The sequence below is a fragment of the Notolabrus celidotus genome, chromosome 15 (genome assembly GCF_009762535.1).
Source record: "Notolabrus celidotus isolate fNotCel1 chromosome 15, fNotCel1.pri, whole genome shotgun sequence".
In the NCBI taxonomy this organism is placed as follows: Eukaryota; Metazoa; Chordata; class Actinopteri; order Labriformes; family Labridae; genus Notolabrus; species Notolabrus celidotus.
In genome coordinates, this window is record NC_048286.1 from 15,918,483 (window position 1) to 15,936,577 (window position 18,095).

Here is an 18,095-nt window from a genome sequence, read left to right on the forward strand (position 1 = left end):
ATTTAAAATGAAAATAAAAATGCTACAACAGACATTTTAAAGAAAGGGATGTATTAAAAAGCTATAAAAAGATAAGATAAGATATTACTTTATTGATTCCCGGGGGAGAAATTCAGTTGTTGCATCAACCCAGACATAAGTACAATCTGCTGTGAGGAACTTTTGATTTCTATCAATTTTGGTGCCCCATTGTGGACAAAGTCATACCACTTATCTCTTGTTCTGTACATGCAAACGTAGTTTTTTCAACAAAAACCTCACCCTGCTGTCTTTTAACAGACATATTTATCACTCAGTGTGATTATTAGCCATGAAAACAGCCGAAAAGGGGTGTTTTTAAAGCCAAATGTCAATCATGTGGTCTGACACCTACCCCCTCTGAGTGGTTTATGGCATTAAAATGACATCAGAGAAGGTATCAGTGTTGTTGTTTACCGGGTGTTTTTTTTTGGTTTTGAAGTTCATAAAGAGGCATCAGTGTTGGTTTCAGTCTGTTTCTCAGCTGGTGAAAAACTCCTCATAGTGCCTTTAACAATAATAAGGTAATATAACATAATACAATGTTAGACAAGACCACCATAAAATCCACAATGGCTGGCTACCACACTCTTGAACATGACTATTACGTGTTAATATTTTAATACCCTGTCATATGGGATGATGACTAACATAGGGGACCCCGCTCCGTCCCAGCAGTGAAATTGGCTGTGTGACCAGTAGGGAGAGACAGTGAGATGGGCGGTTTATAGACTAGTGGCTGGGGCTCTTATTGTTTTTGTGTGTGTAGGACTAGATGGGAGGGAGCAGCAGCAGCCTCAGTACCAGGCAGTGCTCTCCCTCTCAGTACTGAACTGGATAGACAAGAGGAGGAGGCTGCTGCTACATGCTGCCGCCGCCGCCACCGCTCCTGCTGCTACCTACCGCTGCTCCTGCCTTTATCGTAGAGAGGAACCTCTATCACCGCGGCCACTCTTGAGCCACAGGGATATTCTTTTTTTTATTTTTTTTTTACTTCTTTCTTTTTTTTAAATTGGATTCCGAAAGGGGGAATTTTAGCAGTCACGGCCGTACCAATGTACTCACTACACGAGGGCAGCGGTCTGTTCCTGCTGGCTGTCTTGGCAGGACTGCAGGTAATGTAATTCAAACCGGTTTGTTGCAGGACAGTTTTTAGATGCTTGTTGTTCTATGGAGACGCTGTTTGTTGAGTTGCGAGCCTTGGTAGAGCTGCAAGCCTCTCAATCGGGCACTTTACACGGCGTGCAGCTGGGGAAACAGTGCCGTGAATGTAGCCAGGAATGAACGCTGAAGTACGTGAAGCTTCGAAACACTAGCTCGGTCCTTGTTAGTGCGTAAGACGCTGTTTGTTGAAACTACGCACGTTCAAATGAATTATTTACTAGAATAATCTGAATGTGCAATGACGTCTCCTCATTTAAATAGTTGAAATATAGCTGCATGCTTTATCGCATTAAAGTTGGCCTACATTAACCTAGTTTTACTCCGTTATATTTTGTTTAGGTGTAATATTTATGTAGATTGCTGCAGCGTGTCTCTGTCCCCTGGTGAGATAATTATTGTCTGTGCTGAAGCCAGTATGAGCAACAATGAAAAGTAGAATACTATTGCAGTATCCTACACATTATTTAAGACTCAACCATTCATGGGATAATGATTGTTGTTCAACCACAAGAACGGAAACTCTGTGTTTTTGAGTTAAATGTCTTCTCTATGTGACTACTTTTGTTGAAACAGAGCTCTGTAGTCACCCACACAGTTGAATAATGCAATTTCAGCATTTGAATAGCAAATTGCAAGGACATGGCATGTGTGTTAAATCTGAAAAATGCATATATATTCTGTTGTAACGTGCTTGGCATTCCCAGCTCTGCTCCTCCCCCCTCTCTTGCCAGCATTTTCCATTTAAATTCCTCTGATTAAGAATGGCAAGTGGCACGGATACCCACACAATGCTCTTTTTCAGCAGGACTCCTCTCGTTTTACATTCTTCTGAGAGTGCATGCAAAGAAATAGGGCCAGGCCTCTGTTCCTAGGAGCTGAATCAATGCTGAGGTTGTGAGATGGAGTGGATTTAGAATCCAGAGGGTTTTATCCAGTTTGATTTCTTTCTTATTCGCTAAATTCCTGTTTAAAAGGAACACCAGCGCTAGTGATTCACACATCTTTCCCTTTGCACCACTGCCCATTCTTCCCAAAACCTTTTGTGATGACACCCCTTGCAGAGAGTTTTCCTTTTCAAAACCACTGCAAAAAAAAAAAGCACTTTATTGATCACACTATGAGCCTTGCAGTTTCTTTAGACATCACGAGTTGTTATTTCTTGTTTACTCTAACTTTTCTCATGTTTATTCCTCTAACGGTGGATCGTTAGCATTTACTTTTTATTCCCTTGTTCCTGCACTTCAAAGTGGAGTGTTTGTCCAGAGCAGCGTGTTGATCAGAGGGGCCGACTGAGAGAGTTGGTCGTAACCCTTGCCTGTGCCTGGGCCTCTCCAGGGGGACAAATGGAGCTTGTTCTTGCCTAGCCATGCTTTTTGGCTAATGCTTAACCCTTTTGGCCTCATTATACTAATTGCAGTCCCTGCTATAAAAACAACAGATGCTTTTGTACAACTGCAGGGACTCCAGAACGTGACCAAGAGGTTTTGGAGGCAACAGAGTGCATTTTTGAAGGTTGATTTATGACTCATTGCCCCCCCGCACCCCTTTCTTTCCTCTTCCCTCCCCCTCCCCACTGTCACAGATTGCAGCAGAGGGCAGGGGCACCCCATGCCGGCCAGGCTTCTCTGAAGATGTATACAAGGTTGTGGTGCCAGATATGACAGAGAGAGGACAACCCCTTTTCAACGGTAAGCGGTGAAATATTCCTACTAGTGCTTCTGCTCTGTTCTGGATGCTTGTTATGTCTATGTTCAGGGGTGTGTGTGTCTGCATGTATGTAAAAGTTGAGCGTGCTTGCCTACACAAGAGAGAACAAGCCTACCATATTTAAACAATTAGCTTCAGTGTCGTGTGGTGTTGGAAGTGATGTAGTTTGCCTTGTAAACCAGTTCAATGTGGTTCGACTTTATATAGCTCCTGTCCATTTTGCTTACTGGCTTTTTTTCTCCCTTCAGAGCAGACTCAAACACAGGGAAGTTGTGACTCACATACCAGACTATACATTGTGGCTGAATAGTTTGTTTTCTTGAAATTAGCATTTTGCTGAAATGATTATTTCAGCAGGAAAACGTTGTTGATTGCACCAGGGAGGATTCTTGTCGCAATAAATACAATAAATTACACAGATTTGAATACTTATGCAACTTTAATCAAGCAAATATCTTAGCTTTATACTTTGTGCTGCTGAATTTGACTGTTTGCCATTATTTAGCATTCGTCTTCTACTAATTTAAACTTACTTTGATTAAATACTACTTCTACTCCCTTATCGTCCATTTAAAACCATATGCACTGAGTATTTCTTTCAGTTTGTTCCAACACTTGTTTGCCTTAAGCTTTATACTACAGTTATATGGTAATGTCTCCAATTGCAGTATTACAATACTGCACCCACTCAAAGGCAGAAATAACAGCAATTTTAGTGTCTTTCAAAGTGTTTGTTGCAGCAATTGTCCTTCTGTGAGAAACCCAGGTGTAGTAAGCAGATATCTTTTGTAACAAACAACCAGGTGCAAACAAGAAAGTGAAAAATAATGATTTTTCAGCAGTAGTTCATTACATTGTTGCAGGCATGACCAATACAACCTCTCAGGAGTTTATTATTGGCAAAAGAAGGATGCAGCTAGCGTGAAACGGCACGCAATCCTACAGACAGTAATAAAAAGTGGAATATATCACCAACGTGCCATTAGAGAGGTTAGAGCCTCGAGGTCATTTGGAGCAGAAAACATTCTCACTTGTGTTGGATTTCACAGCCAGTGCCTAAAAGTTGCAAGCAGCCGTTGGTGTGAGTCAGAGAAGGGGGAGGGGAGGGGGGGTAGCAATGACGAGTGAAGAAAGGAGAGCGGGAAGAGACTGCTTAGATGGGTGGGTACAGCTTTCACTGAGCTTTACCTTGTGCACAAGTTTCCGTTTGATCCTGCAGGTGATGGATTTCCCTCTGTTGGCTCGTGGATGAGCCGTGACCAGGGGTAATCAGGTTCCCTTTTGTTTGCTGCCCCCCCCCCTTTCTCTCCCCTATTTTTTCTCTTCCTCCCCCTCCCCCAGCCAGTTGTTGCTCTGTGGAGCTTTCCTTGACAGAAAGGGGCACTCCTGTGTCATTGTAATGCAGCAGGGCTCAGCAGCGTGGGATGATGTTAATGAAACTGCATTCTCTAATGAAAAGCTTCTGTGGCATGTTTTGAAAGACAAAGCCCCCACAGTGTGGAGAGTATGGCAAAAGTTTTTCAGCACTGCTTTCACCATGCTGTTTTGGGATATTGTTTTTGACCCAAGCTGAGTTTCCTTTTTTTTCTTCTCTTTAACTGATGCACCTTTAGCCACATGTAGCTGGCTAATGCTTTGGGTTTCTTAGCCTTTCATTAACTCAGTCAATGGTGCCCTGAAAGGTGTTAGATAATGAATAGAAAGGTATTGAGTGTATCTTGTAGGAGTCATTAATTATTTTAGCCTACCAACAGTTCCAAATATAGGCTGTCATGTTATAAATAACCCAGTCAGCCGTTTCCAGTACTCTTCAGATGAATGGTTTCATAGCTAGCTTGTTTGAAATAGGATCTGTAATACTATCAGTACCTTGTGTAAGATGTCAGTAATATGAGTCTTAGCCAATATTGTATTGCTTTCAACCCCAAAACATGCCTAAGAAGCAGCAGGGGTGAGTTGTTGGATATCTCTGTCCAATCTAATAGTGTTCTTGCCTTTGTTATTGATAAAGAGAATACACATCCTGTCTGTAAAACCTGGAAATGGTAGCACTCCACATGCAAACAGCTGGCATTGTATGCACCGAATTAAAGACATCCTGTGGATTTGATGATGGCAATTGTGGCCAACTAGTTAACAAAGCTATTTGACTGTAAGATTTAATCACATTCCTGGGGGCGTAAAATAGACGGTTAACTGTTAGCTGGCCAAGAGATGCCCCATTGATTCTCAATAGATTTGTCAAAATGCGTTTCTTCAAAGTTGCCAGGCAAAGCAGCACAGGGGAAAGCCAGGAAGGACAATTATTCTTCCATAAGAAGTCCTTTCCAATGATCCATTAAAGGGAGGTTACGCTCATTGTTTGCAGATGCAAAACCACATTAGGCTTAGTGGGGCCCACATGACCTTGCTTTTAGGGTTTGAATATTTGCTCTGGCCTGATACTGAGTGGAAGGAAACGACCAAACATTGTTAGCTCCTATCAGCCCATCATACAGTTGAAAGCAGCATCAAACATTTGTGCAGTGTTTCCTCTTATCTTGTTTAGTCACTTGATAAAGCGCCTTGTTTTACTAAATTGCATTTAATTTCAGGTAGGCTGCGGGTGGTTTGCCCCTGGGTGTCTAATGGAATTCTGGTGGCTTTGGAGAGCTGACACACATTGCGTGTGTTTTTTTTCCAGATGAGGCCTTTAAAGGGTTGCAGAGTGAGTCAGTCTGAGCATTATTCAGCAGAGGTTTCCCTCCCTAAAAACTGGGTTAATGAAAAGCCCAAAAGCCTAATTGGGCTTAATACACTCTCTTATGCTGCTGTTCTGCGATCCCAACCCCCAACCATCTTTCCTGCTTTCAATTTTTCTTCCCCGCACCCCACCGTCTTGTGTTGTACTTAATTTTCTTAACAATTATCCGAGCCCCGGTGATGAAAGAGAAGCATGTCTACAGTCTGCTTTTGCCTCGGTTCAAATGCTTTAAGTGTGAGCGTGTCAAGAAGGTCCAGTGAGGCGGCTCTGCAGATGAGTTGGGGGGAGGGACTTACAGTTGACTGGTTTAATAATGTGATTGTTACAATTACTGTCAACGTCAGCATTTAGAATATGAACTGGAAAGAGCTCTAAGGCTATATATGTTTCTCGGAATTTGCAGTTAATCCATCATTAGCTTTAATTGCCTCTCTTTGCTGTTTGTTTAAGGCAAACCTGTTAAACAAACCAAACTTCACCTCTTTGACAAGAAAAACATAGTATCCGTGAAGTCCTGAAATTTTGCACCGTCTCAACCCATTTTTATGTTGTTCTGGTTCTCTGCGCTCTGTTAAGATTGTGATAGCTCTTTGGTACAGCTGGGGCCACTCAGATGTGTTTAAGGGGCCCCTGTGTTTGGTGAGACGTGACCCCCCTCGACCTTCTCCTGTAAACTGGGCCAAGTGCTCACCGACATGCTCTCTTTCCTGAACACAGATTTGGGATGGGGCTGGTGGGGGTTTTCCTAGTGAGGTGCAGATAAATGAAAGACCAGCCAACAAGGTCCTGACCCCTTACCAGGGAGGCCACATTTGTACGTCACCTCTACCCAATGTTGTTCTGACTTACGGTGTTGATCGTTCATCACTAGGAGAAACAGACTGAAGCAAATTTCACTAAAACAGGTTTTCAGGCCGTCTTGTTGTTCTTTCTCCTCCAACCTCATGATGGACGGTAAATAACCATATGGCCGCTATGGTAATGGCCAAGGACTTTACGGAAATGAATTTGCAACAGTGCAGCTTTTCAACTCTGTACCAATCTCTGTTGTTTATAAAAATATTCAGTATAGCTTGATGACTTTGAGGAACAGACTGGAACGGTATATCAGTGAAAGCCCTCAGTGTCAGAAAAAGCCTCTGCCACTCAGATCTTTACGTTTGAGGTGTATGAGGACTGGACTGATGTCTGTGCTGGTGCTGAATAATTCAAAAGCCAAACATGACTTTCTTGATATTCAAATCCCTGTTCAAGAAAAGATCCTATAGAGCACAGAGGAGCCATCATGGAGCAGCAGTAGATGAGAAAAAAGAAGAAGCGAGGCACAAGTTAGCTCTGAAGCTCTTTGTTTGTAATTGGACAGCATGAGCTCCAGGTTGTGTGTATTCCCTTTATCTTTGCAATGCCCATCTTTTTCTTTAACATTGTGTTAAAACCCTTGAATTTCCTGCTTATTATTTATGATTTTAGGCAGTAGTTTGACTCTTAAGTTTGTTTGTAAGAGCACTTCATTTGGCCCCATCCCCCATCTCTTTTTTTCTGGAAGTGGATCAATGAACCCAGGGTCTTTGTTTGCACTGATCAATATGTTGTAATGAAGGCTGTGCTCCAGTTCCCAGATAAAGCATCACTGGCGGGTTGGGGTTGAATTCCTTTTATTCTTTATTGTTATCAGCCTGCATAAATTTATTTTCACCTCCTTGTCACTGGATTTTTTTTAACTCTGGGAGCGCCATGGCCTAGATATCCACCAGATATTGTGACGGCAGATTGGATCTTGGCAGTATGTGGTTTTGGGAAGTAACCTTTGATGCAGTTTGCCTCTAGGATAACTAGGAAGTAGAGTGAGTAGAATGCTTGTGTACTCGCCATTTATCAGCGGACTCGTTCCAGTCTTAAGTCTATATAGTAAAAATTTAATAAAAATACTAGTATACTGAAGCAATTGCATCCATCCATGGCTAATTTGTGGGTGTGTTTTCTGAGCCTGCTGGGTGGCATGGCAGGAGAGGACATATTTTATTTATGTCTGACCTTTTTTAGGCTCTGAGTCTTGAACAAAAACAAAAGGTCTGAAAATAATCTCTCTATATTTGGAGGCAGACCGGTACTTGAAAAATGTCTCCGTGTAGATAAAGTGTTTTGTAGAGGCAGACATTATCCTGATGGCTTCTCCTCACCTCTGCTCATATCGCTCTTATCAGCTTCAGGCCCTGCCCTCTGCTGTTGGCACCTCACTGTGTGTGGCTCTGACATTGGTCAGTAGTTTAGGTGTCCCTCTCCCGTGCCTGTGAGAGTGTGTTGGAGGTTTGTCCTTGGCATATAATTAGCTTTAACCCAGACGGCTCCTGGTAGCACCGACTTCTTTTAACTATCTGTTTGTCAAACTGAAAATCAGCAGTCAGTGAAGGCTTTATAATCTTGACTGTGACTACTTAAATACAGGATGTCATTTGTTTTTACAAGGTTGCATTTAACTACATTTGCCGAATCAAAATTTCACTGTCTATCATGATTCAAGGGGGCTGGATACAGATCTGAAAGGCAGACCTTTTAACTGTATTGCTCCTTCTCACAGTCATGTGAAGGTTAGACGGCTTTTATAGGTTATTTGGTTCTAGATCACACCTGGGCCCCTCCATCCCTGACGCCGTATTGCAAAGGTTTTAAAATTGATGTGTGCTCCCATCTAAAGGACTGTCACAAGAGAAAAGATTTATTTCTTCTTCTAAAACAATCTTTTCCTATTGGTCATGATGTGAGAGGGAGCTTGAAGCCTTCTTGGTGATTCTTCTCAGGGTTCAGCTGACACACTGCTTGTGATAGGTTTTATTTAATGCGAAGAACACCCAGGAAGTGCATACCATGACCCGGCTTTGTAATGAGGCCGTGTATAAATAGCTATATTGACCTGACTTTCTGCATATATTTCTGCTTATAACTAGGCTAGTGTTATTTTTCACAAGTGAAATGTTAGAACCAGTGTGGAGAAGAAAATGCCAGCTTGCACTTAGAAGACAATACATCAGCTCTCGGAGTGAATTGTTTACTTTTCCAGGGACTGATTTGTGGATTTGGGTGCCATTTTTCTTCTGTGGAACGGCCTTTTTTGGCTGAGAGAGCAAATAACACCATATCTCTTTCACAGATCCTGTCTCTACAAAGAAAGCTCTGTTTGCTGTGTTGCCCCAGCTGTTTATTGTGCAATACCCCCGTTCGATTTTGCCCACAGTTTCTCCCTACGTAGTGCTTGTTTTTCTCATTATGTTAAGCCTGATTAGAGTAGAGAGCCTTTGCTTCACGTTTTCCATTGACAGGCATGTGAACAGAGGCTAAAGCCAGTCCCTGCAACTTTCTCTCACTCTCGTTAAATCTTTTGTCTGTACAGTAACCCCTTTGGCTTTATTTACCTTTAGCTTTGCTGTTAGACAAGAGTTCATTCACCAGCTGCCCAGATGTAGATCTAACAGTATTGAACCACAACCAGTAGGCAGGCAGTGTCTTTGTATGCAGGGTCAAACAGGGGAAGCTAATGCTGAAATTAATACATTAATGAGACACTTTGAGCAAATGTAGAAAACAGTGCCTTGCGTTTATCCCTGTTCTATATGCAAGTGACACACATAGCTTGCATTTTCAAACCTCATGCTGTGTTCAAGAGACTACATGAATTGGCACGCTATTATTCCCCCGACAACAAAAGAGAAATTTGAAGCAGGGACACGTTAATTGACCCAGATACTGTAACCATGTTTCACAAAGACCAATATCCTGCCTGAGAAGAGATGTCTACCTCCTGCCGGCCACGCCGACTATTGTGTTTCGGCACAGGCTTCAATTTCAACGCACCAGCGCCTCTCTGGACACTAGCCTCTGATGAGTGCTTAGGTCATATCCCCTGACATTCTCTTCTCCTCTTTATACAACCCTGTATCACCTCCACCACTCCCTTCCTTTCCCTTCCCTCCCTTCCCCCCTCTGGCACGTGCGCTTTAAGATGGAGGAGCTCCCTCGGCTCTATATACAGTGATTGATGGGACTTAATTGAGTAATGCAAGGACAGTACTGTAGCATTTAGTGCTGTATTCTGCAACAGAGTTTGTTTCACAGAGTGACCTTGGTTGCTTCACGGCTTCAGTCATGAGTGTGATGTGCGATTTTAGTACTGTTGGTAATATATTTGATAGATGGCTGTCTGAGGTTTTGTGGAGGTTGTGGTTTTTTTGATAGTTTCTTATGAGAAAATCTGTACCCTGTGTCCACTGCATCTGTAGAGAGCAGGATATGAATACAGTTGCGTTCAATTCTGATTGATCTTATCATTCTGAGAGCTGTGGGGCAAGAGTGGTTTTATTTTCTGCTTGTCTTACAAAATAGAAAACATCATTACTTTTATTTACAGCAAATACATATGTTAGTCTAATCTTAATCGACTGGATATTTGGAACATTGCTGAATTGTTGGCTCATCAGATAAGCATATGTAGCCCTGCATATTACTTGTCTTATGTGATCTACTGGTACCAGGCCCTGCTGACACCAGTGTCTGCCACCACCACAAGGATATTATGATTGACCTGCAGCAATTTCTGCAGTCCCCCATTTGAGCACACTCCATGGCAGTGAGCAACATATCGCTCTGCGGCCTGCTTTGTCTGAGTTTATATTATCTCTGCCTCTGTCGATATTTACCGAGGCATTAAAGAGCCTGCAGCATGTCGCCACTTTATTTCCTGTAGCACTGCCTGCTCAGCAGGACAGGGTCTAGAGGGACCGGGGGGGGGGGGGGGGGGGTATTATTGAAGGGTATCACTGCTGCTATAACATGGAAGTCATCTAATTTCTCCAAGCATGTTTAGTCTGTCTTGCATGAAATAACCTCCAGTATTAAGTATATCGGCACCGACTGGGTGCTCAAGAGGAAGCCATTTGGTTTGACAGTTTGAATGTGACATTGATTAAAATTGACTTCCATTTGTTGTTGTTGTTTTTTACTTTAGTACTCAAGATGTGAGCACAATGATCCGAATTGTGGAGACAGTACAATGGTTTTACTGTCTGTTGCTAGAAGTGGATGTCATCATTCATCAAGTTTCACTAAATCAAGCAATATCTAAATACTTAGTGTCTGCATTACTCAAACACAAACCTCAGATTTCTATGTTTCTGCTCTTAAAATGACGTCTTGGGAAAGAATTATCTATAATTTGTCAAAAAGTAAGAGCAGCATGGGCATCTGAATACAACTCTCCTTCTTGCCAGCTGTCAAATCCAGGTCAAATATTATGGTTTGTATCCATATGTTTGTTTCAAGTCTTGAATAAAAAATTGCAGGTCTAGTTACCTCGCTCAATGTTTAAATTTCCTCACCAGTTTCTCATTTTCTTTGGCTTTTTGCCATTCTTCCCTGGGCAGGTAGGCCTTGCTTGTGTGAGGCAGAAAGCTGGCAGCCGCCATCCATTAGAGCTGCATGATTAATTCTATTAAAATCAATATTTACATTCATAACTCTAGAATCACAGTTGTACATACAATGATTTTGTGTTTGGATTAGCAGGAGATCAGCTGCATTAAACCAAACAATGCTAATTTCTCCCTAAATTACAAATTGCGATGAAAATGAGTCTGGGACGAGGAAACCCTGCTGTTGTGAGGAGGAAATACATTGATCCAGCTCTAACATAAGCAGGCTCACCTGCATTTTTTTTCACCTTTGGAATCATGAGATTATGTTCATAGTATGATAGCTGAGAGCATATTGCAGGCAAATTATAGTTGCAGCAATGAATGGTTAAGCATTGGTTAAGAAGAGCCCATAAAAATTACAAGAAAATCCCTGTGGCCTTCAGGGTCCATTCTCTTGTTTTTCAGAGAAAAAAGTTTCTTTGCAGAAACTTTGGACGTTGTTTTTATCCAAGGCTGTCATGTTCAGTTAAATAGCACAACAAGTTCCTATTTCCCTGTCACTTGAACTATGGTTGTGTCACTGTATTTGATAAAGCTAATTAAGTATCCCCATGCCACAGAGTTATTTGATTCAATGCTAATATCACAAATGGTACTTAATGAAGCGCCACTATTTTTCAGAAACTGGAGCTTCAAGCTCGACCACAGTAACGCAGGTTTTCAAATGCTCAAGTGCATCTCGCCCACCATCCATCTGATTCCACCTGAACCCAACACACTCAATCTTGTATAGGTTCTGTGTCAGCCCTTCACTCTCACACTAAGTGTTCTAAGCACTGTGACCTTTGTAGAAGATAAGCTTCTATCGGCTGACTCAAAGAGTTTGGAATAACGGCCTCAACCATTAATTTATGGCATTGCTAACCATATGAGGGCTATGAGCCAAGGTTATTGACCTTTCACGCCTGTCACTAGTGATAGAGGGAGCCAGACCTAGGAGGAAAATGAATTGGTCTTATTAAGGAGCTGGGCTTTGGATCAAACCTAGGAGGCATCTTTATTCTACAGTTTTCTCTTTCATTTAAATCGCAACATTTTTTCCACCGTTTGACCAATTGTCTTCTGCCAAAGAAGAAATGGAGAGCACATACAGCAGGAGTTCTCCTGAATCATAATGCTCCCCTGACTGTGTCTGGGAGAGATCAGGGTGCAATGCGTGAAATGCCTGGAGGATTAACACTTGGAGCACAAAACACATTACAGCAGCACATCTTGAACTGAGGTCATTATTATCAGATGAAGGATTTTACAGACTCAGAATGACTAATTAAGGTGTTTTTTTTTTCTTAGAGGCAATTTAAAAAGCTTGACAAGACTTTTCAGTTTTCTCCCCTCACAGATCTTTTTGTCTCTGTGGGTCATGGCTTGTAATTTACTTGTACAATTTGTATCTGTTCGACAAAGGAGGAGAGCTGGACAGGGATTAAATCAAACCATTTGAATAAAATGGAGCATGCAAAGAATGTTGTGTGGACTGCCATGGACAGAGATGATTGAGCACATGTTATTTCAGCCTCATCCTCCCTCTGAGCTCTCAGTCTGTAAAACCCTTGTGGGAGGCAAGGGAGGCATGCATTTATATTGGATCAACATGCTATGATGTTATTTTTCCAGCTACACTACTTGTGTTTATAATCATACCCGGTCCCTTATGGGGTTCAACTAAAACCATTTTTATTGACTCCGGAGGAGCTTATCTGTGCCTGATGCATTGTTTGTACATTGGACCACAATCACATCCCAGTGGAAATAAGCAATAGATGAAAACACCGAACTTGTACAATAAATGTGTTTTTGTTATTAGAGAGCATCCCTTGTGAGGTCCAACTTAACAGACATTTTTAATAATACACATTTGTTCTGTTCATACATGTATCTCTAAAATTTCAACCGGCCTCTGAGCTATAACCTCATTTAGAGAGCAGGAACAGAGCCAGAATCAGTGATGTTGCTTCAGCCCCCCTCTGTAGGATTAATTTAGAGGAGCTCGTTGAATTTTTCAAGTGTTTGTTTATTTGCAGCGAGATAGCCAGAGGATGAGGTAAAGGACTAATGCATTAGTATTTTGTGTGCCTGAGAGAGCTGTTTGTAAATGCAACATGGACTTGTGTGTTGGGGAGGACTTATTTGCGTGCTCAGATGGACTACTTATCAAACTGTACAGTATGTACAAAATGAAAAAATAACCATTATCTCTGCTGCCGGGTAGCGGTGGTACCTTTGAGTGGGAGGGCTATTTTGGAACTGAAAAGCTCCATATCGCAGAAGCTTATACCTCAAGCGGAGACTGCGGACAAGTGGGTGCCAGCTGATGGGGGGAAAACATGCAGTAAGGGTGTGATCATACAGCAGTCGAATGTGGTTGTCACTCTAAAGCTTTAAGTTCAAACATAGTGCAGTTATAAAAGAGGATGACGACCGAATACAGGGAATACTTGAACATTTCTGCTGGATCCAGTGTGTATGTGCATGAATCTCACAGTGTACACTGCAGACACATTTAATGACTTGAGATGGGCAACATAGCGGTAATGGCTTGCTTTCCATGCTCTCTCTTCCTGTCTTTTTGAGGTGTTTTGAGAATCCAGTTACTCATTGAGATAGAGATCAAATGTAACATCCCCAAATTTTCAATGCATTTCCTCTGTTGTTGCTCTAATTCTGGGCCACATTGTGGTCTGGCACCAAATGCTGCACTTCAAGCTTTCTTAAAGCCACTAAACTTGTCAGGCACATGAAGTCTGTGTTGGTTTATCTCAGCCTGGTGGATAAAATCACACCTTTAGCTGTTTGAGGAATCAAGGCAAGCTGAAAAAACACTTCACAGAGCTGATGGGGGCCCCTCTTTGTGTATGTACCAGTGTAACTGGGGTTACTGTTAGTAATAGATAAGGGCATTTATTACACTTTCCTGTTTATACTCATCATGCTCTGATGTAGCATGTAATTTGAAATCCTTGTCATTGTTTGATGAAGCTATCAATCACAAGGTTTCATTATAAACACCAGAGCTGCCCAGTGTTGTCCATGAGTCATCAAGCTTTCCAACGACTAAGAAATATTGAGTCAGGAATTGTGTTTTTATGGAGAATGAGCTATTAGCAGGTAACCATAGTTTGAATCGACAGAAACCTTTTCAGCACAACAATGTTTGGGAAACAGTTTGACAAAGTTCAAAGCAGAATCAACAAACTGAAGAAAGTCTCTGTCCAGTAGACAGCAACCCTCTTCAAACAAGATGAGTCTACTTGTATGCTGAGGAGGGCCGTCAAAACGTAAACCATCAGGTTGACATGGCTTTATTACTTCAGTATTTAGTGTTTGTTTAAAGCGACTCCCCCACTCACAGGATACACACACACACACACAAACACAGCTTGTCTTAAAAGGGGATCTTATTGGATAAATAGCGGAAAAACAACTCTGACGAACTCATTTGAATGTTTCTCCTCTGTCCTTCCAAGAATGTGTTGTCTTGGAGAGCTGAGGTCAAAAGATACAAACAAGCCTTTGTTCTGTATTTACCGGGCTTATTCTGTGCACACTGACGGTAGTCTGCAACACTGGCACACATTGTTCTTTCATACGTCTGTTGATAGATTGGGTTGTTGATTGACAGAGGATATGTATTCATGAGCTTATAATGCTGTGTATTAATTATCATCAAGTTAAATTATGCTCTTGGTGGTTTTTCAAAGACACAGAAAATCTAAACACAAAAGATTTGAGCTCCATGTGAAGCTTCATATCGATGTTTGGAAGGAGTCTGTGACCTTTAAATTGTGGATATTTGATGATTTTCAATAAAATCCACTTGAATATGTGAGATGTTAAAGTATAGACATTACACACGTCTAATGCTGCCTGGTTTTTATGTCTTTAGACTTGAATATCAGCCTGGTAATGCGTTTGAACCCTGTGGCCTGTAAATGAATATCCTGAACAATAAAGCAGACAAATCATCTGTTATGGAGATGAGATGATTCATCCGTATTTTTGCACCTCTTAAAAGTAGAATCAGTCCAAACTCACAGGCAGGCAGCAGTTTTAGCTTTCTATGCTCCTCAAAGTAACAACCAGGACACCTTCACACTAAGCATTAAACTGAGAGGCATGAACAGGGCTGTTGCAGGCATTAAAGGTTGTGTGTGTGTGTGTGTGTGCGTGTGCGTGCGTAAGTGTGTGTGTGTGTGTGTGTGTGTGTGTGCTCAAGGTGTTGGGCTCTGCAGACAGCTGGAACAGCATTCTATGAAACAGCCAAGGCAGTGTCTCACCTCCCCTCAGCCTATCCTCTGATCACCAGCCTTCGTTTATTGGTCTGTCTGCAGTGTGCTTGGAAAATGCAATTGCACCACCATTGATTTGTGTCTCTTTGAGAGAAGGCGGTCCAGATACCGGGCACATGTATAAGTGGGCGTGCTTTTTCCTCTTACCCATTTTCTCTTTTTCTCTCTGGATTTCCATCCCTCTTTCACTCACACACCTCCACTTCTCGCAAATCCATTCTCAGCGTGCCACACAGGCAAGACGACGATTTCCTTAGCCGCTTATCGTGCCTTCCACAAGACCACCGAGGGGTCTAAGCATGTGTACACGGGCAGCTGTGCACCGCTGTTAGCCTCCATTCTGTGCGGGATAAGTGGGGATTGGCATGTTCTCTGCCCGTCTCTGCTCAAAAAATGCGACAGCTGGGCAGAGCTTTCTCACTCCTCCCACATGAGAAAGACTGACTGAAATGAGACATACAGAGACAGAATGAGAGGAGGGATGCAGACCAAAAGAGGGGTTGCCTCAGCTTCCCGACTGTGGCTTGCAGCAAAGCAAATGTTGGCACATGTGTTATGAGTTAGCGCCGACATAACTGTTTTTAAGAGTGGCCTAACACATTAAAGATGTGTGGCTGGCTGCTCGACTTTCTTTCTTTACTCTTTATGCTGTAAACACTGAGCAGTAATGGGAGGAAGGGCATAAGAAGAGTAATTTATGTGCGGAGGAGAAGCCTGAGATGAGCCCTCCCTCTGGGATTAATGGGAGTCTCTGTCTCTGTTCACAGGAAATATGAAAGGCCCTTTGTTGGTAAAGGGCTTGCTGCTGCCAGCAAATAACTACCCCCTGTCATATCGAAAATCCCCCAACCTCTAAATTCATTGCCTCCTCTGCTGCTCATCCTTCACCCCCTTTTTTTCTATAAGCCTATGTGTTTTCTGTCAAAGTCGCTCATTTATGATTCTACGCCGTGCCTGCTGTACAGAAGCCCTGGAGACACCAGCTCGCATTGTTAGTATTCACTGTCACTTCTTGAATTCTGGCCATCGGGCAAGCAGAAGAATAGAGTGGGAGAAACAGTGCCGTACAGGTGGAGAGTCACACTTTAACCAGTGCCATGTTCACTCTTTCCTTCCCCTGTTTTCTGTCCGGTGTGCTTAATTCCAAGACTGACTATCATATCAGACATGCAACAGCCAACTCTCCGAGCTTAAAGTGTGACCGGTGAACTGTGCTGGGGGTAAGGGTGTTATTTTTGGGTTTTGGTGCCGATGTGTGTTGGTCTAAGCACACCTCCTTAGGCTGAGCTATTTAAAGAATGGCCTATCAGTGAGGGGAAATGGCTGTTTGGCACTACACTCGCAGTGTGTCTTTCATCAGGTCACACGTTGGTCTCCTCACACCTGCGGCTGAGGACAGGAGGGTGAAAGGCTGTTGGCAGGTGTTAATTGCTAAAAAAGACAGCAGAAAACCAGGGCATGATGCTGTATGTAGTCATGTCCTGACTGCTCCCTCCAGAACTGATACTGTACTTCATACTGCTGAGAGGAGTTTCTGATCAATGCTTCTTTTACTTTTGCATCCAAACCTAAATATGAGTATTTCAATAAACCATTTGTTCTCCTTTTGTCTGCTTTGAATTGTCCCTTTGCTCGAGAGCTTCAATACCAGGCACAGATTTTTGTGTTGGTTTAAAAAACACCTTTTTTCAAAGGCCTCAAGCTTACCAACCCTCTTAGAAGAGTTCCATTCCTTTCTCTCACATGTCAGGCTTTTCATTTAAGCATGGGAGCTTTAAACTTTTTCATTTACTTGTACATGGCTTGGAGGAAAAGCAGTTCACTGGAACATCTCTGTCACACCTGAATAAATCTTAACTGAATGTTAAGAAAAAGCAGGTTTGAATTGTTTTTCTCCTGAAAAGGTATTCTTGCTTTATATGAAAGAGATTTTTTTTTGCCGTTGTTTTGAGCTGTTCGTGATACTTTCAGCTGTGTTTGCTTTTCCTGCCTCAGGAGCTGCACAGTGAATCTATTGGCTCCATATTGACTTCCCCAGGCTGTCTCCAATGGATTTGACATGGATAACGTGGTTGTGTTTGTAACGAAAGGGGGAGGGGACTTAATAAAAGCAAGGGACCCCCAACCTGAAAAAAGAGAGGGAAGAAGAATGAAATGAAGAAGGGGGAAACTTAAATGAAGAGGGCTCAACTTGGCAAAAGCCAGGGGTTGTCAGGGGCAACTGAAATGACTCTGTGTAACCTGCCCCTCTCTCTCGATTCCTTCAGAAGCGCTCAGACTCAGGCACATACTAGGACTGAATACGAGCCTGACATTGAAAGGATGAAACAAAATACACACATTGGATGTCTGCCTTTATAAATGATGTATAATTGAGTTTTCCCGGACTCTGCTTGGAGTGTAGATGGAGAAGAGTTTTAATGAGCTGCATAGTTTCATGTTATTCTACGCTTTAATTGTGATACCGAGGACGCCATTCATTTGTTTAATTTACTAGACTGGGAGCTGATGGCCGGGCTGGCATGGTAGGGGGGGGGGAGTTTAATAGCCATCCTCTGGAAAGGATAAGGCTTATTAGGTCTGATGGCATCCTGTCTCATATAACCTAATGTGGCCATGATAGACAAAAGATTCTAGGTTTGGATACATTGGGACTATAAATCGGAGCACATTTCCCAGGCCCTGGACATCGTAATAGCCCATTATGGACCA

At 42.4% G+C, this 18,095-nt stretch overlaps 1 protein-coding gene across 4 annotated transcripts in view; it reads left to right on the forward strand.

Moving 5' to 3' along the window:
- The window catches only part of LOC117826753 (cadherin-2-like), an 86,212-nt gene that overhangs the window by 22,262 nt on the left and 45,855 nt on the right, over positions 1-18,095 (forward strand). For 2 of the 4 annotated variants that reach the window (XM_034703048.1, XM_034703050.1), the window contains one exon: positions 2,765-2,870. In XM_034703048.1, the coding sequence (XP_034558939.1) occupies positions 2,765-2,870 (106 nt within the window). Of the gene's footprint in view, positions 1-631; positions 1,134-1,283; positions 1,311-2,764; positions 2,871-18,095 lie in introns of those variants that run through there. The other 2 variants (XM_034703047.1, XM_034703049.1) reach the window with 2 other exon arrangements.